General features: G+C 53.3%; 1 protein-coding gene across 1 annotated transcript; it reads right to left on the reverse strand.

Moving 5' to 3' along the window:
• Positions 1-10782: 10782 nt before the first annotated feature.
• On the reverse strand, positions 10783-22598 carry KCNK18 (potassium two pore domain channel subfamily K member 18). Its single transcript, XM_067708855.1, is given in 6 exon segments — positions 10783-11142; positions 11144-11212; positions 11214-11470; positions 11473-11625; positions 19876-20004; positions 22379-22598. Coding segments are annotated over 6 exon segments (1188 nt in total).
• Between the last annotated feature and the right edge of the window lie 296 nt (positions 22599-22894).

Here is a 22894-nt window from a genome sequence, read left to right on the forward strand (position 1 = left end):
CAGGTGGCCAGAGGTGCTGTTACCTGGGTGACTTTCTGGGTCTTATTTTTGAGGTTCCAGATTTTGCACCCTAATTCCTCTGAGGAGAGTAGAAAACAAATCCCTTTAAAATGGCAGCATGAATATCTTCTGCAACCCCAGGCATTTGCCAAACCCCTTGAATGAGAGAAAATATTTAGGATGAGAAATCTTTTGAAAATTAGTTAAGACATTTGCATGTCAAGTCACTTAGGTGACTTTAGAATTGCAGTAGGAAAAATCTGGAAGCTCCTGATTGGCTGCACACGGGGGACTGTGAAAGTAAGTGGTGGTCACCCTTACAGTGAAATACCCAGCAGCCACTTAAGAAAACGAGGTAGTGCAAGGTTTACCACGGAAAAGTATCCAAGACATTCTTCAGTCTTTGATTTGTGAAATCGAATATCACAGGATAGCGTGTCTGCGATGATTCATTTAGGAAAACAAGTGAACTTATCAAAAAGGCTATAAATACATGTACTCATGCAAAATGCAGACAGATACTGTACAGTCAATACAGTACTGACTGTATTTAGTTCCAGGGACTGAAAATAGTGTGGGGGGGGGAGAGTAGGAAGGTGAAGATTTTTACTCTCCACGGGTAACTTTATGCCCTTCCAATTTTTTTGAAGTGTTATTTACCAGAAACTTCTAATGCTTCTTTCTCATATCTTTATTATGGGATATATCATATATACAGAAGAGGGCACAAAACATATGTTTACAGAGTAAAAAATAACTGTTCACTGAGCCTCATGGAACCCCACCCGGGTCAAGATATAAAACACGGCCGGGGGCTTCCCTGGTGGCGCAGTGGTTAAGAATCCGCCTGCCAATGCAGGGGACACGGGTTCGAGCCCTGCTCCGGGAGGATCCCACGTGCCGCGGAACAACTGAGCCCGTGCACCACAACTACTGAGCCTGCGCTCTAGAGCCCATGCGCCACAACTACTGAGTCCGTGTGCCACGACTACTGAAGCCCGTGCGCCTAGAGCCCATGCTCCAGAACAACAGAAGCTACCACAGTAAGACTCCCACACACCGCAACAAAGAGTAGCCCCCACTCGCCGCAACTAGAGAAAGCCTGCATGCAGCCATGAAGACCCAATGTGGCCAAAAATAAATAAATAAAATAAATATATTTTTTTTAAAAACCCAGCCGGAAGCCCCGGAGCTTCTGGGGTTCTCTCCTCCATCACAATAACCTCCTTTCCCCTAGAGTTCTTGACTTGTTGAATTTTCTGTTCCTTGCCCTTTTTACAATTCTACCACCTATGGCATTTTCCTAAAAATATAATTGAGGTTTGCCTGTTTTTTATCTTTTTATAAGTGGAATCATCCTGTAGGTGTTCTTTCTCTATCTGGTTCCTTTTCAGTCTCACCAATATCACTGGTGAGGTTCGTCCATATGATGTATACCTAACGTTCATTCCTAATCACTGCTGTATAGAATTCCATTTCAGGACCATATCGCAATTTCTTTGTTCCTTCTGTGGATGGACATTGTGGTGTCCCGCATTTGTTAGTAGCAGTGTTGCTAATAACACACTGGAGATGTGTGGCCCGAGTTTCCCCAGGGTCTGTGCCTGGGAGGGGAACTGCTGGATCATGGGATACCCACAGCTTCACCCTTCCCAGCAAGTGTCAAATGCTTTCTAAAATAGTTGCATGAATATATATTGCTAATTTTTAAGGTTTTTTTTTTTAAGGTCTTTATGCAACTGGAAAATGAGAAAGTGAAAAGGGTTGTAAATTGTGTGCCGACCGACCAGCCTGCTTCAGATCCTGACACGGCCCTTTCTCTCTGTTCTCCACAGCTCACATCTCCCCAAAGATGAGGGAGGGGCTGGTTAGCGGGATTGCTGATGACACTGAACTGCACACATCCCCAAAAGGAAGGGATTCCCCAAAGCTGGTAAAGCCGAGAGGCCGCTAAGCCTACATGCCCAGCAGCAGACAGTCCATCCTCCTGTCCGTACTGCAAGCCCACCGTGTGCCAGGACCGTGCAGAGCGCCTGAGTGCTCTGATCTCCCAATGGACCCCGCAATGATCAGGCAAGAGAGCAAAATGTCAACAGTCCCACACAGTGGGGCAACTTTACCAAGTTCAGGGTGTTTAAATAGAAGCTGTTCTCCCATCCAAAACCTCTCCTTGTTCTTTGCATCAATTTGGCCTTCAGAGTGAAGGGTAACCAAATATAAGATGACTCAGCCTAAGGGTCACAATACCGGCGAGACCCTCCAGTGGGCCCAGGCAGCATGATGGCTCTAAGTGGGATTGGCTGGGCCATGTGACTGGCTTTGGGGAAAGACTCAGGTCGCCTTTGTAATGGGGCCTGGTGTCCCTCAGTCACCTGTCGGGAAGGAGGAAGGGTGGGTGATGCAAAGGGAGGGAAGGAAGTTGGCAGAGGGCGCGCTCTGCCCACTGGGCCCTCCTGCATTTCGGGAGCAACCCCAGGAAAGGTGCAGGGTGGGGTCAGGGCCCAAAGAATAAGTAGCACCAACAGGGCCCCAGCACCTCATCTACTAACATTTCTTCAACAAACATCCTGCCCTAAGAACGCACAGTCCAGCTGGACAGAGAGGACGACACAGGCCTCAGTCACGGGGTAAGTGTGCGGAGGCCAGCAGCGGGCAGGGGAAGGGGGGAGGGCCAGAGCGGGGCCTCGAGGTGGGATCCAGAGTCTGAGAAGGCAGATGCCTTAAGAGCGAAGCCCTGGGTCTACTCAGAAGGAAACAGAATGGGATTCGCTCTCTTTCCACCAGGATCCTTACTTTGTTCAAAATGAAAGCAGGATGTTGTCATCCCAGGCAGGTTTACATCCTAAATGCACCTCCTTCTGTGGTCTCTGTGTGGCCAAACAGCCTGGAGAACCTGCAGTCTCCTTAGCATCTACATCACAGAACATTCCACCTGGAGAGAGCCTTAGTGAACCCTCAGCCGGTGGTTTTCATTCCTAACCCACTCTCTCTCTCCTCTCTCTCTCTCTCTGTTTTAAGTTATGGACGTCTTTCTTCAAACAAAACATTATAGGGAAGCAGAATATATAAAACGGAGCAAAGCAAAGCTACTCAGGCCAAAACAGGAGTTAAGTGGCTGGAACCTTTGCCTGGGCTTCAGAAAACTCTGTATGAAAACCCCTGGGCTACTTCAGTCCCCTTGTACTCTGGGGAAACTGAGGCACGGAGATGTGGTCCTTACCATAAGCTCTAAGAAAGCAGAGACCTGGTTGGTCTTGTACCACACTGAATCCCCAGCATCCCAACCCCACCCCAAGTCCTAGCACATAGTAGATGCTTAGTAAATATTCATTGGATAGTGACATACAAGCAATGCTGACTGTCTTTGCAGGGTCATCTGTTTTCCTACACATGAAATCGCTTTCCAACGAGACTAAAGGGAGGCTTGAACCTCAGAGAGGCCCCTTAATTGCCCATGTCTTGAATTTACAGCATTTGAAAGGGTTTTATTCTCTGATCTAAATGGCAAGAACAAAAGCAGAGCAGTAAAGAGCCCAGGAGGTTGAAAAGAAGCCATAATTTGCATCCAAGATGGAGGTGCCCTTTGTTATCCCACATCCAAGTCAACTTCAAAGTTCTCTGCTGAACAGATAGATGCACATCAGTCACCATGGCAACAACCAAGAAGCCCAACCCGCCCAACCCTGACAGCCCAACTCCAGGAAGCTGGGGATGGGGGAGGAGACAGAGGGACTACAGTGGGTGGGGAGTCCAAGTACCCATTCAGCCTGGCCCCTCTGTCACCCAGCTCTCTTAGTGCTTCTCTGTTGAGGGAGGGGGCTCTGGGTCACCAGCTCCACCTCAACACACGTGAGCACCTGCCACGTGCCTGGGCATCAGAAGTGCTCTCCTTAAGAGCTATACCTCAGTGTCCGGCACACGGTTATTGAACACAAGCTTGCGATGCGTAAATGAATGAAGCAGCAGCCGAAGTCCCCCGGCCCCGCCTGAAATCAGCGGCATCAGAATCGCTGGGAGGAACACTCAAGACTGGGAGCTCCTTGAAAGCTGCACACATGCCTCTCAAGTTAGAGCAGGAGAGAGAAGAAGGCAGAGTCAAGACAGCCTCACAGGCATGTGGCTTGAGCTGCTAGCAGGCTGGGGCTGCCACTCCCCAGATGCATGGGGTGGGGCAGGGCCCCAGGAGAGGTTAGAGCTCTGTCCTGGACTTGTCCAGGGAGAGGTGCTGGGGAAGCAGTCGGGAGTCTGCGGTTCTGGGGCCAGGACTGGAGATGGTGTTTATATCCATCAGAGTGGATGAGGCCAAAGGGAGGGAGTGGAGACAGGGAAGAAACGAAGGGTCCAAGGTGTAAGCCCTGGAGCCCAATGAGGAGGGCCCAGCAACAAAACGTGAGCCATCAGAGAGAGAGCATCAGGCAATGTGGTGTTGTGGGAACCAAGAGAAAGAGACAAGCGCAGGCTGGGGAAGAAGGATGCAGTCATGCCTGGAGACCTCAGGGTACCGAGTGGGGAGCCGAGGAAGAGGGCCTCTACCCCACACGTGCTAGGGTGTGAGCCACTGAAGATGCCCCACCTGGCTGGGGACTGCCCATGCTGCCTGGGCCCACAGGATTGGGACCACCCTAGAATCAGCAGGGGCTCGCTGAGTGTCCTGCAAGCTGACCAAATGCATCCTTTTCCCCGGTCACAGTGGGAGTGGGGGACGGGTGCTGGAGAAAGCGGAAACATGGCATTTTTGGCCTCCTAATCATAGTAATGGAGACAGCTAGGACTTTTTTAGGCGCTTGTAAAGCTGGGCACTGAGCTACAGCACTCCACATGGATTATCTTGCTCGATCCTCACAACAACCCTTTGAGGTAGGTACTACTGTTATGCCCACTGGCCAGGCTGCCTGTCTCCACAGGCAAAGGCCTTAACCACTAGCCTGCACTGTCTCTTCCAGGTCAGCACATTGAGGGTGCCCCCAGGGAAGTTTCTGGTATCTGAGTACCTTCCTCTTGACTCTAACAGTCACCTTCTTTGGGGGCATCTCTGGACAGTGGGCAGTCTTACCACCTGGCAGAAACCAGGGCACAGCTCTTGTTAGTTTGTGGCTCCACTTAAGGTTATTTACTGCGTGCCTGTGTGTGCACAGGCTGATGTGGCCAAAGGGGATCCAGATAGATGCACATCAGTGCCTGTGGCCGATGGCAGAGTGGCTGGACCTCTGTCTGGGGAGGACACTGGATCAGCAGGAGGCTGGCTGAAGGAGATGGACAGCATTTCCTCCTGCTGAGTACCTGTCAGCCAGGGGCAGGTTTGTGGATGTTTATTCAATTTAAGGGCCCCTCTTTAAGAAAAAAAATACAAAATTGCCCATTCAAAACTAGGTATGAATATGAATACTTATTTAGAATGAGAAAAAATAACAAAATGCCAACAAATACAAAAATGTACCACACTGTCAGGGTGGAGGCAAGCAAGGACCCTGAGCATAAGCTTCATCAGTTTCCAGGTGAATCATCTCTGCCTTTGACACACTGACCTTGATCAGAGTCAGTGGAAGTCTCTGATCCTTTGTTTCAAGCACCACCTTCTGGGGCTTGGCCTGGTCCACCCTGAGGCAGGAGATAGATGGGCTCCAGGCTAGATATTTACAACTGGCCTCCTGTTCACACCTCCTGGGGTGAGAAGAAGATGGGCTCCAGGCCGGACATTCATTAGCAGCCCCCTGTTTACATTTCCTGAAGCAAGAGACAAACGGACTACATATTTATGACCGGACTCCTGTGGATATTTTGAGATCTGCACCTCGATATAAAAACCAGTAACAGAAATGGGGTAAATAACCAGACACTGGACATTTTTATGGCAGGGACAGAGCGGGACTAAACCCTGTTAAAAGATCAAGAGGTCAGGGCTTCCCTGGTGGCGCAGTGGTTAAGAGTCTGCCTGCCGATGCAGGGCACACGGGTTCGTGCCCCGGTCCGGGAAGATCCCACATGCCGCGGAGCGGCTGGGCCCGTGAACCATGGCCGCTGGGCCTGAGCGTCTGGAGCCTGTGCTCTGCAGCGGGAGAGGCCACAACAGTGAGAGGCCCGTGTACCGCAAAAAAAAAAAAAAAAAAAAAAATTCAAGAGGTCATACATTTCCCATCCTTGGGGCAAGGGAGACATTGCACATGTGCAGAAAGACTCCTTGGGGGTCAAAAAGGAGGGGGCGCCACCCCATAATAGGTGATGCTAAGGCTGTCCCATAGGCCTCCGGGCTGTAATCCATCTTGGAAAAACGTTGCGCACGCATGTTGGGGAAGGTCCTAGGGCAGGGCAGGTGTGGAAAAAGAAACCAGATAATTGGCCAGAGGTAAACACAGACCCGGAAGAACCGCCCTATATAAGTGACTTACCCGCCTCTTCACGTTGCTCCTCCTCATTGGGGGGACGCCCACACCCTTGCTCTCCAGGTGTGCATCTCTGCATCTCTGCCCTGCTTCTGTCTTAACTAAACAAACTGTTTCTCTGTGTGCTCTCCCACTTGTTTTGCTGTGTCTCTAATAATAAACATTGTACCTGTTCTTACAGTTCTGCCTCTGTGAGAGGCATTTTTCACCGGGGGCAAGAGCCAGGGAGTGTGGTGGCTAAGATTACTGGTTTTCATCCAGGCGACCCAGGTTCAATTCCTGGGCAGGGAATTAAGATCTCCCTTCACGCCACCACTCACTGCTGCCTCTCCCAGACCAACCCCAACTGCGGAGGGGACACCGTTAGGGAAGGTTCCGGCAGTTCTGAGCAGAGCCCACCCCAGTGGTCTGGCACAAGTGTTCAGGGGCAAAGGCTCTGATCCGAGCACCAATATTTACCTTCTCTGTAGATTAGTCATAGGGATTTATTCACACCACGGACATATACCGAGTACCTACTACATGCCAACACGATGCCAGGGCCATTTCACCGTGAACCCCTCAAATATAGCTCAAAGGTTTAAATGTGTAACATGGGCAGAGAGCCTGGCACATATTAGTTGCTCATTAAAGCTTCTTCCCATCTGCTAGGCACCCTCCCAAGCTGAGGCCAAGGTCAGAGCAATGCATCCAGCAGCCTACGAGCCAGTCTCCTAGGCAATCAATCCTACTTCCCACCCATTAAAGCAGCAGCTACTCAAACCCTGGCTGTGGGGTGGGCGTGGGGGGCGAGGGGGGCCGGCGTGCGGGTCAGCAGGACCACAAGGGCTGCCCAGGCCAATCCTCTCCTCTCTGGAGAAACCCAGAAGCAGGGTCACAGCCAGGACTGGCACTCCGGCCAGGTCTTCTGTCTTCTAGTCCCTCTGTCCCCAGCAGTCCTCCCAGGAAGCACTAGGCCTCCCCAAGCCCCTTCCGGTCAGAGCATGCCTGGCCCTGGTCCTCTCCACCCTCCCACTTAGGACGGTGCTTCTCAGTGAGAATCCCCCTCCACAGCTGAGAGACAGAAAGTGAACCACAGCCCCCAACAGCAGCCATTCTTGGGCATCACTCCCAGGGCCTCCCACCCAGCAGATTTCAGGTGGGACAGGGCACCTGCACATCGTAGAAACTTCCAGGTGCCTTTCTTGCGAGCTCCATGAGGTCCAGAAGGCCCTGCTCTCTCTAACGAGGCTGGTGGATCTGAGAAGCATCCAGGGTGAAAGGGAGCTAATGGCAGAATTGCTGACAGGACGCCACCTGTCAAGTGGCTGAGACTCAAATGGTAACATTTCAGGCACTCATAGGAGCTTGGCGGGACATGTGATTTGAGAGATGCGGGACAGCCGTCCGGGGTGCCCCCTTGAGAGGGATGCTCTGAGGACGTGGTCCGAGGCGTTGCTTCCCCGGGTGTCCGCAGCGAGGACAGGGACCCAACGCTCTCCTTCCCGGCGCCCAGGGGCCCCTTCCTCCGAGGGCCCGGGCTACGGATGCGCCACCTGCTGGCCTCGGAGCGCGGGGCCCGCACGGTCTGGCAACGCCCACCTGGTGGCCACTTGGGAAAGGACCCAGCTTGGGGTCCGGATGTGGCTGGTGTGCGGTTAAGTGGTGGCTGCCCTCCTTGGCATTTGTGCCCCTAAGTCTTGCCCAGAGCTCTCCCGTGTGTGGCAGGCACTGCGGAGTACGGATGGGAGGATTAAAAGAGAGAACAATGATGGTGAAAAAGACAGTCATTTCATTCGGGCAGCTCTGAGTTTGCAGAGGCCTTAGTTAAAATCCTATAACAGAGGAAGGGGTGACAGTGGATGCGGTGGGTGCATAGGGGAGACCAGGAGTCAGGGGACACTACCCAGAGGAGGGGACATGTGTGCTGAGGCATGAACTTAAGGCTTTATCAATCCTACAAGGGAGAAGGGCATTCAGGCTGAGAGAGCAGCTAGAGCAAAGCTCTCAACTCTGACCACACACTGGGGTCGATCGGGGACATTTTTTTCTTTTTTTTGCGGTACGCAGGCTTCTCACTGTTGTGGCCTCTCCCGTTGCGGAGCACGGGCTCCGGACGCGCAGGCTCAGCGGCCATGGCTCACGGGCCCAGCCTCTCCGCGGCATGTGGGATCTTCCCGGACCGGGGCACGAACCCGTGTCCCCTGCATCGGCAGGCCGACTCTCAACCACTGCGCCACCAGGGAAGCCCATTCGGGGACCTTTTAAATGGCTCAGGTGGCACCCCCGACCAATGACTTCTGAATCTCAGGGGGAGAGAGATGGGGAGACACATGAATTCTTTGAAGCCCCCAGGTGTCAGTGTACAGGCAAAGCTGAGAACCACCAAGCAAAGGCTTGGAGGAATGAATTTACATTCCTGCCCAGGGGCATGGGAATAAAAAGCCCGAGGTAGATGGAATGTGGGGTGTGCAGGGCAGAGATGCAAGAAATGAAGAGCAGGAAGACATGCTGGGCCATTTCCTCAGAACCACAGAAGAATAACCAGTAGCAAATGACAGTGACCTTCAATTAACACAATACGTGTCCCTGACAAACTCCATGTTTGCATTTGAACAGGACTCTCTACTGCCTTAGGAAGGGAGGGGCTGAGAGATTGAACACCACCTGCTATTACCTCCATGTTTCTGAGGATATACCTATTTTTGCAATCCTCTTTGAGCCTGGAAAACAGCAAGCACTCAATGAACGTTTACCAAACTGAACTTTGAATCTGATCCCGTGCTCTCACTTGAGTGGCCAGTCTTGATTACCTTTGGGTTTGAGGGGCTTTGCTGCACAGAAACTGGGCGACTGTGACTTCAGGGTTGTCAAGAAACTCCACAGAAACCCTAGTCCCGGTGGCTGCTGCCTGAAACCCCATGTCTTTCAGTGGTTCTTCTTCACAGCGTGTCAATTCCATTTCCTGAGGTAGGTCTTAAAGAGCTGAAGGGGCAAAAAAACCTAATAGGTTTGGGGAAGAGGAGGAAAGATCCAGAAAGGATCAGTCAGCCCCCTCTGACTGCTGACTTCCTTTCTTTTCAAACTGGAACCTCTGGCACTTTTCATTGGTTTTTGCGATTTTTGTTCTATACCCTGGAGCGAAATTCACCATTTACCCAGGAGCTGACTGATTTGGCCAATCACAGGACACAAGCTGATTTTTCCAAGATTCTCTCAAAGAAGCATTCAAGAAACTTTGATTCTCTCAAATAAGACATTTCTAATAACTGACTAGGGAAACAGTGCGACTCTTATAGTACTACGTGCGTGGGCCAACCAGTTCATACACCAATTTGGTACATCCTCTCCCAGGCTGGGGTCCCCAGCAGTGACTCTGAGACAAAGCTTTGTGTGCAAGTGGGTCATCTGGGGGTGATCTCAAGAGGAGGGGAGATAGGAGACAGAGAAATGAAGGAAGCCATACAGGGTGGACTGTTGGGCGAGTAAGGCTCGAGTCCCCTGAGGGAGACGGTGTTGAACGTGGCACAAGAAGCTGGGGCCATACATCCACCCACGCCCATCGGTCACTGCTTCAGGGCTGTTCATTCCTTGGCACTTCTAGCCTGCCCTGCGCATGCCTATGCTTTCGTGGCCGGAGAAAGTCCTCAGGCAAAGGGAACTGGAGTAACAGGCCATATGGGTGGGGTACTTACAGCATCTGCGACGCAGATGCCCCATTCACAAGCCAACTCATTCATGAACAGGTCACGAGTACAGCCACCAATGAGTGCCAACCCTTACACGTACCCATCCACTCACATAAGCATCAATACTTTCCCATGCCAACTCATTCAGGAGGTGCGATCATGTGCTGCTTGGTGAGAACACTGGTCTACACCGAATCTGGCAATCAGGAACTATCCCAGGCCCCTGTGAACACAGGTGACGATTCCTCTCAGTGCCAGCAGTGTATGTTACAAGGGCTGGGATTGTGCTGATCCCATTCGTGCGCTCATCCAAGAAAAGAGGTGGCTCAGTCTAGCTCTGTTTCATCAAGGGTAAATGGGGAGCTGCTCAGGAAGATTTTAATTCAGCTGAAAGTACAAATTGCAAAAACAAAAGGTAAATTTTTTCTCATGTTGCAAGAAATCCAGTGACACCTGTAAGGTGGTTTCATCTACATTAGGTGGGGCTTCTGAAAAATGAAGACAGGGCAATTAATTGAACTTTGGAGGATGGTGACAGTTTTTGTCTAATGTCCTGAGAGGAAGGGCATTGGCCACATCTCTGCAGGGCCTCGAGACTGCATTCAGCTGTCATGCAGGGTGTGACTCTGAGGCCTCAGGTGACAGGCTGCAGTGCCACCAGCTCTAACTACACTGCCCCAAAAGGCAAAACAACCAGCTGGGCCGGCATCATCACACGAGAGTCGATAGAGCCTTCACTTTTTAACAGGATTGTAACACTTTCCATTTGCAAAGAACAGCACGACATTTCTGTAGATGTGAATCAGCCTGTTTTGCACCAACTTGAAAGCCATGCACACAATCTCCATCCCAACGATGATATAAATGGAGAAGAAGAAGAAGTGAGGCTGTTCGAAAGCAAAGTCCCCAAACCCAACGGTGGTCAGTGTGACAAAGCAGAAATAGAAGGCATTTTCGCCAAACCCAATGGTGGTCAGCATGACAAAGCAGAAACGGAAGGCATTTTCGAAGTTCAGCTGCTTCTCCCAGATGGGGAGGATGGCAGCTGCACAGGAAATGTAGGCGACGACCACGAGGGCGATGATGGGGAGGGAGGATGTCCAGCCTCTCCTCCTGCCGCCCCGCCTCATCCAGGTTGTTGATGATGGAGTACGAGAGTCTCCCGGAACACCAGCTCAGGACCCGAAGAGCTCCCCTCTATGGCCTGAGGGGGCACCTGCAGTGTGTTCCCTTTCTCTCGTGCTAAAAGTCTCTCGAACAGCTCCATGTTGCTGCTTGGGATTGAGGGGGCAGGTTTGGGGCCCGGGAGCTCTGGGTCGTTGATGGCAATCCTCGGGATGGCTTCGTCTACGGGATTGGTGTCAGGTCTTCTTTCGCAGGGGGGTCCGGAGCGCCACTTGGGAAGGGGAGGGGGGAGAAAAGGAGTTTTTGGAATTGGTGGTAGGACATGGATAAGATGGTTGCCAGGATGTCGCCTGTGTCTGAGAGGACCAGGAACATCAGGGGGACGCCAAAGAGAGCACAGAGCACGCACAGGTGCTTGCCAAGCCTGGTGACAGGGTAGGTGTTGCCGTAACCTGAAAAGGAGGACAGAGCCCGGGATTGTCGGCTGCTCTCCCCCCTCCCCTGCTCAAAAAACTTTAAAGAGACCTTCTGCCACTTCCTCTCCCTGGCATATGACATTTTACACAACATGTTTAAAAATATTCGTCTTGGGGCTTCCCTAGTGGTGCAGTGGTTGAGAGTCCGCCTGCCGATGCAGGGGACACGGGTTCGTGCCCTGGTCCGGGAGGATCCCACGTGCTGCGGAGCGGCTGGGCCCGTGAGCCATGGCCGCTGAGCCTGCGCGTCCGGAGCCTGTGCTCCGCAACGGGAGAGGCCACAACAGTGAGAGGCCCGCATACCGCAAAAAAAAAAAAAAAAAAATTCATCTTAAAACATTCATCCACTTGTCTGACATTAGGTCTGCTTTGCTGGGGGAGCAGGCGGTGAAACCCAGCTTCTCTTTAGGATAAGGGACAACTCACGTCCAGATCTTTGACCAGAAATGTCCTTGGCAGGAGACGACCCCGCGTTTGGGAGGAGCTGACTGCCTTGCATTTTGCCACTTCTGAGCACCTGAAGCAGGATGGGCCCAGCTCACCTGGAGGGATAGGATGAGCACAGGTGACAGGATGTGCGGGCTTTGCAAACACACCCATCACCTCCATCATCCTCCATGAAGGCATCAGTTTTTACGAAGCCACCCTGGTCCTTCCTGGGTTGTCTGGGCCTCTATGTTTGTTTCTATGTATTAGGCAATTATTATGTGCCCGTGGTGTGTACAGCAGTACGCACGGTATTTGGGACGGTAGAAAGCTGGACGGTGACTAAAATACAATCGTTGCCCTCAGAGCCATTTGTGACTTAGTGGGTCAGACGTGTTCATAAACGAGAGTGACATGTTGAGGACCCCAGCATCTAGAATCTTACCGACCTCGTTTCCAATTCCAGCTCTGCCATTTACTAGAAAGTTACGTGACTGCTCACATTTTCAGATGTCTTATCTGTAACGTGGGCATGACAATACCTGCTCTGTATATGGACCAGCTGGAAGGATTACAAGAGACCAGCACCTCACACACAGCGAGTGCCTCGATCTCGGGAGGTGGGCGCCCTCATTCTAATGGCTGTTTTTCTGAGCATTTACTGTGGGTTGGGTATTAACCAGCCTTCATCGGTAAGTATTATCACCATTACAGATGGGGAAACTGAGGCTCAGAGAAGTGAAGTGACTTAGCCAAGAGCATACGTGTGATAAAGTGTGGAGTTGGGGGGTCAAACCCCCAGGGCCATCCAGTTCCCAAGCCAGCTCCCTCTGCTGGGTCAGAAGCACTGAGGGGGTGGGACCCTCCCACCATCAAGAACAGGATGGTCAAGCAAAGAGAGGTTGAAGCCTCCGTGCTCTTCAGGAGCCCCCTGCTCCCATCACCCCAGCCGCCCACCCCCCGTGTCTAGAGAGGGCAGGATCGGAGGAATGTGGAACCCCACAGCACAAGTCGCTGGATCTTCTGGGGTGGGCAAGCTCACTGCCTTCAACAAAGAGGGAGAAGCTCTGTATTTAATGCCTATGTTTAATTTTTGGTGTCACAAAGGATGACTAATACAGAAAACCCCAGCCCAATTATGTAAATTAATTGGAAGGCAATTCCCAGACTGGCTAAGCCCCAACCTCCTCCAGGGCTGCAGCTTCCTGTGCAAACTCTGGCCTCAGCCTCCGCCCTCCAGGCATACGCACGGGGCAAGGCTGCCCATCTTCATCACGGTTCTGGAAGAGGGCTGTGGCCCTCACCAGGTCCCATCACTGTGCACCCCTCCCAGGGCACTCCACGCCACACTGACTGCGCCCATGAGGTACCATTTGACGGCAGGGGTGGTGAACTCTCTGTGCGTTCATATTGTTTGTGCACGTGAGTGCTTACTGCATGCACTGGGACGCAGTGGTGAGCAAAGCGGATATGAATCAAATAACCACCCTCGTGAGTATGCAAGTACAAGTGGAGATCAGTAACAAGATGTGTAAGAGCAGACCAACAGATTAGAACAAAGGCACCCATCCTGGATGGGCATTTATTGAGCACCTACTCTATGCCAGGCTTTCGTGGGTGGGATTGGGATACAATGAGGAACAGGCAGAGGCCACGCCCTCTGGGGGCTCCTAGTCGAGCAGGAAGCAAAGCCTTGAACTCAGCTCCCCACCTGTCCAGCAGGACCCAAGAGCTCAGGAGTGAGCCTGCACTGGCTAAACCCCCCATCAGAAACCTGAGGCTGTTCCGCAGGGCCAGACTTTCTAAGGGGGTGCCCAGGTTTTCTGTTGCCTCTCTTTCCCTTCCCCGTTCCCTGCAGGTCTCCAGCAGCTCAGCCCTCCCCTCAGGGAGAGGAGGTTGCAGAAATGACCTCAGGACAGCATCTTGGTCCAGGCTTCGGTGAAAGCCCAGAAGCACTGAGGAGATTGGGGTGGGAAGGGGTCTCAGGAAGAGGGAGGGGGTTGGGGACAGAGGGGGGCCCTGGAGAGGATGACCAGCGGCCCAATGTGCCCAGGACTGAAAGTCTCATGTTCTGGTAAACCCTTAAATGCTAAAACCACGGCAGCCTCGGGCACACCAGGGAGTAGCTCGCTCTAGCCAGGGTGATTGTGGAGAGTGAGGAGAGATTCTCCGGAGCGGGGAAGAGAGGAGGGGGCCTGGAGCCCCTCGTGGTGGGGCAGGAGCTCAGAGAGGCCTGGCCGTGGAGTCTCAGGAGCCTAGGCCCCGGTGTCAGCAAATATCCCTGCTCCTGAGATTGTCACAGGCCTTGCAGTCCTTAGGGGTGTCAGCAGCAGGGCCCGGGGGCAGGCAGCCACCCTGTTTTCCAGATGTTGCCTGGAAGCCCCCAGCTCCCGTGCACCCCTAGGAAAGTCAGGAGAGGTTCCCCAGTGGAAGCCCCCCAGCCTCCAGGATGGAGTCCCAGGGTGAGATCTATTTTATTTAAAGGAAAGAATATCACATTTCTTACAGGATTTATGGAGAAAATTGCCTTTAAGAGTCAGAATTTCCCACATAGCAGAACCCCTAATGCTGGCAACCACCGTCGTTACTGCATTTAATAGACAAGGAACAGGGGAGTCAGGTGACACGTCCGGAGTCGCACAGCCCACAGCCTGTGGGCACCCCTCACCTGAAGACCTCCCTCCACATGCATGCTCTCCTTGGCAAAGGTGGGTTTAGTGGATTACAAACAAAGTCATCGTGGCTGCCTCTGGGTGGAATATGTTTACAGTCCAGAGGACATGCCACATTTGCAGAGAACGCATCAAGGAAGTAAGTCTCAGAGAGCACAGGCCCCTATGAAGGAAATGTATTGCCTACCCAATTACTGAATGCTAAAACGCATTATGGAAAATCATATTATTTCTTATAATGCATGCCGATATTCCAATTCCATCAGTCCACGCCACTTAGCCTGTGAGGATTTAACAGCCCATACACTTCCTAATCCAAGGGGGCTGATCCAATTGGGAATGACTGGGGATTGACCAACCTCATACCTTTCAGGGGTCCCTTTTTCAGCAAAAAGGTCAGGTGCATTTCAGGTGACCCAGAGATGCAGGACAGGAAGCAGTATTACCAGCAGGACCGTTATTGATGACGCGCAGCAAAGAACCTTCCCCAGTCCTCTTCCAGTTGTAATTACTGGATGGCTTGATGTCTTAGTGGACTTGTACCATGAGTGGCAGCATCGTTTTCTTGGGATATGAACCAAGCTAACGCATTTCCGTTAGGTCAGTGGTTCATAGCCTGGACTACCATTAGAATCACCTGGAGGGCTCTGAAAAATACTGATGCCTGGGTCTGTCCCTAGTAAGTCTGACGTGATTGGTGTGGGGTCCAGGCATGGGGGCGTGTAAAAGATATCCAGGTAATTCTGATATGCAGCCTGGCCTGAGAACACTTGCCCCAGGAGAGTGCTTCTCAAACATCTACGTGCATCACCTGGAGAACTGGCTAAAACACAGATCACTGGTCCCACATCCATTAGTTTCTGACTCAGTAGATCTAGGATGGGGCCTGGAAATTAATTTGTATCTCTAACAAGTTCTCCCTAGCGATGCTCACACCACTGGTCCAGGGACCACGCTTTAATAACCATTGCATTACATCAGTGGTTCTCAACAGGGGGCAATTTTGCCCCCCAAGGGCCATTTGGCAATGTCTGGAGACATTTTTGGCTGTTGCAACTGGCGAAGACAGCAGGGGAAAAGGTGGGTGCCTCTGGTGGGTAGAGGCCAGGGATACTTCCAAACATCCTACAATGAATGCATGGGACAGTCCCCGCCACAAAGAATCCTCTAGTCCAAGATGCCAATAGTGCCAAGGCTAAAAAACGCTGCCTTAGATCAGTCCCCTTTTGTTCTTGAGAAAAAACCTAACAAAACCCCATACTCTCAAGCCCGCTTGCTTCCAGTCTCTTCCTTGCGCTTGCTGATCCCCTGTAAATGTTGTTCCTCAAAGCATTCCCTGGAGGTCTGGGGTCCCTGAAAAGGCCAGTTGTGCCCTGCTTCTACCCTGCTCAAAACGACTTCCCTCCCAGAGCCCAAGGTCACTGCTGAATGGGACAGTCACAACACTTACCTCGTGGGGCTGTCATGAGAATTAAACAAAATCATGCATATAGGGGCTTCCCTGGTGGCGCAATGGTTGAGAGTCCGCCTGCCGATGCAGGGGTCACGGGTTCGTGCCCCAGTCCGGGAAGATCCCACATGCCGCGGAGCGGCTGGGCCCGTGAGCCATGGCCGCTGAGCCTGAGCGTCCGGAGCCTGTGCTCCGCAGCGGGAGAGGCCACAGCAGTGAGAAGCCCGCATACCGAAAAAAAAAAAAAATCATGCATATAAAGCACATTGGCACAACGCCTGGTGCTGGTAAGCGCTCGGTGGTGCAGCTATTAAGTTACTGTTACTCTTTCTGCTCCTGACCTGTCCCTGCTTGGATATCAACATTCAGGTGAATGAGACCGGTTCTGAAAGAAACCACATGGGGGCGCCCTTGGACACAAGCATATGTGCCCATTTAAGAAAGTGTGTTGCAGTAGGCACAGGTTGTTCACCCAGCAGCCATTCCCCCATCTTTCCCTGGAACGCTGCTTCTCTCTCACCTGATTTAGAGATAGATCCGATCCGTCTAAGTCATCCTGGTAATCCAATCCCCTTGCCAGGGACTGGCTTGGGGGGTGGGAGGCTTCCCAGAAGTTTCTTGCCGATTATGACAGCCAGCCTTTTCTCTATGAGATGCAATTATGCCCGGACGGGAAGTGGACCTTGGTGACCATCGTGTGACCCGCTGAGCAGGATGGAGAGAACCTGATACTCGATGTCACAGCTGAGCTGCACATCAAGCAGCCTGAGGGCTGTCCCCCACTGGACTTCCTACTTGGGAGGTGACACATTTTCCTTGCAGTTTAAGCCAACCGTGTTGGGTTTTCTGTCAGTCGCAGCTGACCCTCACGCTGACCCTCAGAGGCAGGTCTGGGAGGAGTTATAGATTAGGGAAAAAGGCTCAGATGGGCTAAATTGCTCACTGGAGGTCACACAGCTCTGACCCAAGGTGGCTGGCCCCCAGAGTCCACAGCTGGCCACCTCTACCCCGAGTGTGAGGGGACCCCGGGACGAGTGCCCAGCCACGGACTTTGTGAGCTCAGGCCCCCCGGGGATCGGTATTCTCCTGAACTGATGCTCTCTTGAATGAAGATGGGGCCCCAGTACTTTTCACTGCCCAAGAGGGGCAGGGGCTGCGCAATGAGTCACACTCCTGGTGGGGACGCTGACCCAGGAGCCCCTGACCTGTGGCCGAGGGCAGCTCCACTACCTCCACTCCTGTGACCCCCTCACCACCAGCAGGGGTGGCTCCTGCCAGGCCTGGCTTGGCCCCTGCACCTGGCCCACCCTGCTGCTGCACCGCAGAGGGAAGCTGGGGCCCTTAGTTACTAGAAGGTCCTCCGATGCTGGCCCAGGGACACGGCGCCTGAGTGCAAGACCAGCCCCGCTTCTCACAGCCCGCCAGCCTCAGTGGTCTCTACCTCAGAGGGGCCTCTAAGCCCCGGAGCTTTGCCTGCTGCCTTGCTGGAAAGCTCTCTCAGCCTTTTTTTTTTTTTTTTTCCCGGTACGCGGGCCTCTCACTGTTGCGGCCTCTCCCATTGCGGAGCACAGGCTCCTGATGTGCAGGCTCAGCAGCCATGGCTCACGGGCGCAGCTGCTCCGCGGCATGTGGGATCCTCCCGGACAGGGGCATGAACCTGCGTCCCCCGCATCGGCAGGCGGACTCTCAACCACTGCGCCACCAGGGAAGCCCTCTCAGCCTTCTTTGCCTGGTTCATCTCCACAGATCCTTCCACTCAAATGTCACTTCCTCAGACAAGCCTCTCCCCCATCCCCAAAAGTCAGGACCACCCTCCCCCACCCTGTCTCACCCACTTCCACAGCCCAAGCTTCTCCTCTTGAGCACGTCTGTGCGCTTAGCTGTTCATTGTTCCCGCCTCCATTAGACTCAGAGGCATCCAGCTATTTCAGCCCCATGCCAGGCACAGAAAAAGTCACTTACAGAGAGAGGCAGTGGGGTTTCAGGTTAAGACCCAGACAGCCTGGACCCAGACAGACATGAGCTGTGTCCCCTTGCAAAAATGGTGGACCTGCCTTGCCTCCGAGAGTGGGAATAATCACAACAGCTACCTCAGGGTTGTTGCGAGGTGTGAATGGGCTAATCACCACGAAGAACTTAAAAGGGAGCCTGATGAGTCTTAAATACACGTGGGAAGCAGCCGCAGAGCACAGGGAGATCAGCTCGGTGCTTTGTGACCATCTAGAGGGGTGGGATAGGGAGGGTGGGAGGGAGACGCAAGAGGGAGGAGATATGGGAACATATGTATAACTGATTCACTTTGTTATAAAGCAGAAACTAACACACCATTGTAAAGCGATTATACTCCAATAAAGATGTAAACAAGTAAATAAATAAATACACATGCGTTAGCCAGCGCAGCCGCTGCTGTTGCAATCATAGGCGTTCGGTATTTGTGAAGGAAGGAAGGAAGGAGAGAAGGAAGGGAGGGAGGGAAGAAGCAAAGGCCATCTCCACAGCCCAGTTCCAATGTGCGGTGTCACACAGGAGCCCACCCTCTGTGTAGCCACCGAGAGGAGGATCTGTGGCTTTGAGGGTCCACAGAGCCCATCTTAAAACGTGCAAGTGTTCACTGTAGGGAAGCAGCTCTGCCTCCACACCCTCCCCTCTGCCTGGGGCTCCGGAAAGGACTTCGCTGGGACAATGTGTCACACAGGAGTCTTTCCCTTGCTTGGAGGCTGGAGACACGTACAAAGCAAGTGCAGGGAACAGGGCGAGGCCAGCTCCTTCCTCTCTCCAAGTCCTTCCCTTCTGGGCACTGTCATCCACTCCATGGGGACACAGGAATCTGAGCGGCCCCTGCTTCCAGGCAGGGCGAGGCTCTCCCTGGGGCTCCCTGAGCAGGGGTAAGCAGAGTCTCCACAGCACCCCGCAGACCTGCAAAGCTGGCAGCCTACTCTGGGGAAAGAGCACTGGACTTGGAGTCTCAACAGCTCTCGTGGGCACCAGCTCCATTCACTGAGCGACCTTGGCCCCTGACGTCACCTCTCTGGGCTTGGGGCCCCGACCTGATTCACTGTGGGCTTTAAAGGAGGCAGCTTAGCACGGCCCCTGCAGGCAACTGTGCGCTCTCCTTAGCGCTGCAGGTCCCCTTCCTCCTCTGCCTCATCGTTGGCGCTTCCAGGCCTGCTCTGGCACACCGTCCTCCCTCTCCACGCCGTGCCCTCCTCCATTCCCCTGGAGCCAGCTGCCATCAATATGCTGGTGACTCTGAAACCCACTCCCCAGCCCCAAGGCTGGGGGAGCTGTGCTCCCGCCATACCCTGAGCGCATCGCACTGACCACGTTTGGTTGCCCCCGAGTCCAGGAACCCGGGCAGGCAGGTACCCTGCAGGTTGTGTTTTGTACAAGAGCACTCACTGGGAGACAAGAAGAAGCCGAAACGCAGCCCACACCTCGCTCACTGGGGCCTTTGCCCGGGGAATGGGGCCATGCCCACCTGAAGGAAGGGGATCCTCTTCTCATTTGCACAAATGCGCCAGTGGCAGCCCTGCTCACTGCCATCTCCCTGAGCACAGGGTAGGCACTCTACAGCTGTTTCTTGCACTAAATGAATCGAACCCTTCATCCCCACCAAGGGTCCGCGTCCCCCTCTCCCCTGCCCCCACCCCCAGCTTTCTCTCACAGGTCTGCCCTCGCCCCTGGACTTACCCACTGTGCAGCAGAAAAAGAGTGAGCTCAGGAAGGACCGGTCTGCAGACCCGCTAAACCACTGGGGCTTCACCTTCTGCAGCAGCTTCCCGAGACCCCGCTTCCTACCTTCCTCAACTCCAGAAAGAGACAACCGGCGTGAGAGAGGTTACACCCTTTAAAACAGGTCCTGCCCAGGGGAAGGGGCGTCTTCCCCAGGGACCACGCCCCCTGCCTTGCGGCCCTCATCAACACTAAATGGAGGATCTCAGAACCCTTTGTTCAATGTCTCTGCAGTTTAGGTACTGCTCCAGCACCTGCAGAGATTAGGAGGCCACATAACCCTGTGTGCTGAGCACCCCAGAGAGAGGCCCACAGGGGTCCGGCCTCAGCTCAGCCATGGAATTGCCCTGTGGCCTTTCTGAACTTTCGAAGCCTTGCAAAGGGGCCTACTAACTTCTGCTCTGCCTCTTTCCCCGAGTCTTGAGAACTGAAAGAAAAAGGCTTTTATGAAATGCAGGCTCTTGCGTGATTGCAAACCGTATGCACTCCTGGAAGCCATTAAGCCTGATGGAGTGTGGTGATCATACTGGGCTCAGCTGGCTGAGGCTACCTGGGAAGACTTGGCGGAAGCAGGCCTGGGGGCCCTAGTTTCTCGGGGAGGTGTCCAAATGGTACCTTTGGCCTGGCAGCCAGTGGGTTTTAGGGATCTCAGAAGTCACCTGCCAGCTGGGACAGTTGTAAGAAGATGTTACAGAGCCTGGCACAGCAGGAAGTCACCACGCGTTTGAATGGGCACCAACCCGGGAGTCCAGACACCTGCAATCTAGACCCAGTTCTGACCCTGACTAGTTCCTGTAGCCGTGGACAAGAGGCCTCTTTCTGAGCCTCAGTTTCCCCATCGGGGAGGCAGCATGACATGGCTTTGGAATCTAAACGTCTGGGGTTGAATCCCTGGCCCCATTTTCTAGTGGGTGGCCTTGGGCAAGTTGTTTAACTCCCAGTGTCTCAGTTTCCTGATCTGTAAAAGGGGGACAATTCACATCCCCCTCATAGGGTGGGTGTGAGGATCAAGTGAGACAGTGCATGAAAAACACTTGGCACAGGGTCTGCACTAACCAGCACTTACTGAGCATTTTCATCTCCAGTGAAAATCAGTACAAAATGCGGATGGACCAGCTCCGTTTTCCTATACCATTCTGTGCATCAGAATCACCCAGGAAACTTTTTAAAAATAAGATTCCCAGCCCAGTCCTGGAGATCCTGATTAAGTGGGTTTGGGGAAGAGCCTGGGAATGTGTATTTTAGACCAGCTCCCTGGATGATTCTGACACGTGGCCAGGTTTGGAAAGCCCTGAACTTGTTGACAGTCTGGACCCAGTGATGGCTCAGAGTGTCTGATGGCATCTCCTGGGTCATCTGAGTAGGCTTGTGTCTGTCTGGCACAGATGCAGAGAGAAGGAGTAGGACCCTCCACGGAGAGGAGACTCTGCCACCTGTGATCAGCCTCTGGCCCGCCCCCGCTGGAAGGACCTCCCACAGGTTGGAGGGGTCATTGCCAGCCTGGCTGAGGACCTGTCATACCACAGGACCCTGTTGTTCCCTTGAACTTTAGAGTCTGTTTTTCCTTTGTCTTTTATTTACTCTCTATTATTTTATCTTGCTGTGTTGAATGCATCTTTCCAACCTTTAGGAGACAGCATGGAAATAAGTGACAAATACGAATGAAAAGCAATAAGGACATATATAAAGTGCCTTGTGCCTTCCAAGAGGCTTCATGTCCATTGTCTCATCTGCTTCCCACAGGGTCCCTGTGATTGGCAGGCCTGAGATTGTGGGCCTTCTTCTCCCTGGCAGACTGAGACCCAGAGAGGGCAATCTGCCCCAGATCACACAGCAAGCTGGGAGAGCAACTGGGACCGAAACCAGGACCCAAGTTCTTCTCACAACACCTTCTTCCTCCCCTGAGTCCGACCCCAAAAAAAAGGGCACTTGAAACAAGAAGTAGGAGAGCAGGGGGCAGGCTACTATCTTGGCAGTCCAAGCCCAATTTGGATTGTTCCTTGAATTCCAGTCCTTGTAAACTGAATCATGGGGTGGGGCAGGCAGTTCTGAGGACCAGCCTAGGAACACACAGCTCCAGATCTGGTCACCCATCCACCCCACCCCACCCCACCTCATCAAATCTCCAGCAATCCATCCTCCTCAGAGCCTGCCGGTCTGGGTGGGGCTGGGAACTGAGGCAAAGGGAAGGGAGAGCCCACTGGGTGCTCAGCACTTTTCCTACATTCTTTACATCAACCCTGAGAGGCCGTCCATTATTCCCACCCCCATTCTACAGAGGGGAAAACTGAGGCCCAGAGAGAAGTCACTTGCCTAAGGTTGCCCAGGAGTGGGCAGGACGCAAGCAGAGGGCTCCCAGACTCAGCTTCCTACAACGCAGTTCTCTCCTCTCTGGGGCCTGCCTCTACCCAGAGAGAAAAGGCCCGCCCTGCCCAGGTACGCCACCTACCTGTTCTGTTGCATTTCAAGATGTCACAGAGCTTCTCCAGGAACTCCTCAAACTCCGGGTCATCTGCCCCCAGGTCCTGGCTGCCCTCAGTGGCTGAGAAGAGCGCGGCACCCACCAGCGCGTATGTCACCAGGGAGCAGTGGAAGCAGAGGCGAGGGAAGATTTTCCTCAGGGCCTCCCAGCAGCACCTCCTATCTTGAGGCGGCCCCGCAGCCTCCATCCTCCCAGGAGTGGGCAGGACAGGAGCTGCTGGAAGAGGGAGGAGCCCAGAGGTCCCGCCAGGGAGGAGGGGGGGTGCCCCGAGAATGGTCCGGCTCCAGCGCTTCCCCCAAGGACTTGGGAAGCAGGCGGCACTCCTTGCGCGTTCAGTTCCTGAGAGTTTCTCAGATAGCGCGCCCCCTAGTGTCTCAAATTACTATTGATCCACCAGGCAGGTGCGCTCCCAGCAGCCTGGCCAGCCTGAGAGCTGACCTTCAGGGGCTTTGGGAGGAATGCGTGGTGGTTGCTTTGTGCTTT

The sequence above is a fragment of the Pseudorca crassidens genome, chromosome 16 (assembly GCF_039906515.1).
Source record: "Pseudorca crassidens isolate mPseCra1 chromosome 16, mPseCra1.hap1, whole genome shotgun sequence".
Taxonomy (NCBI): Eukaryota; Metazoa; Chordata; class Mammalia; order Artiodactyla; family Delphinidae; genus Pseudorca; species Pseudorca crassidens.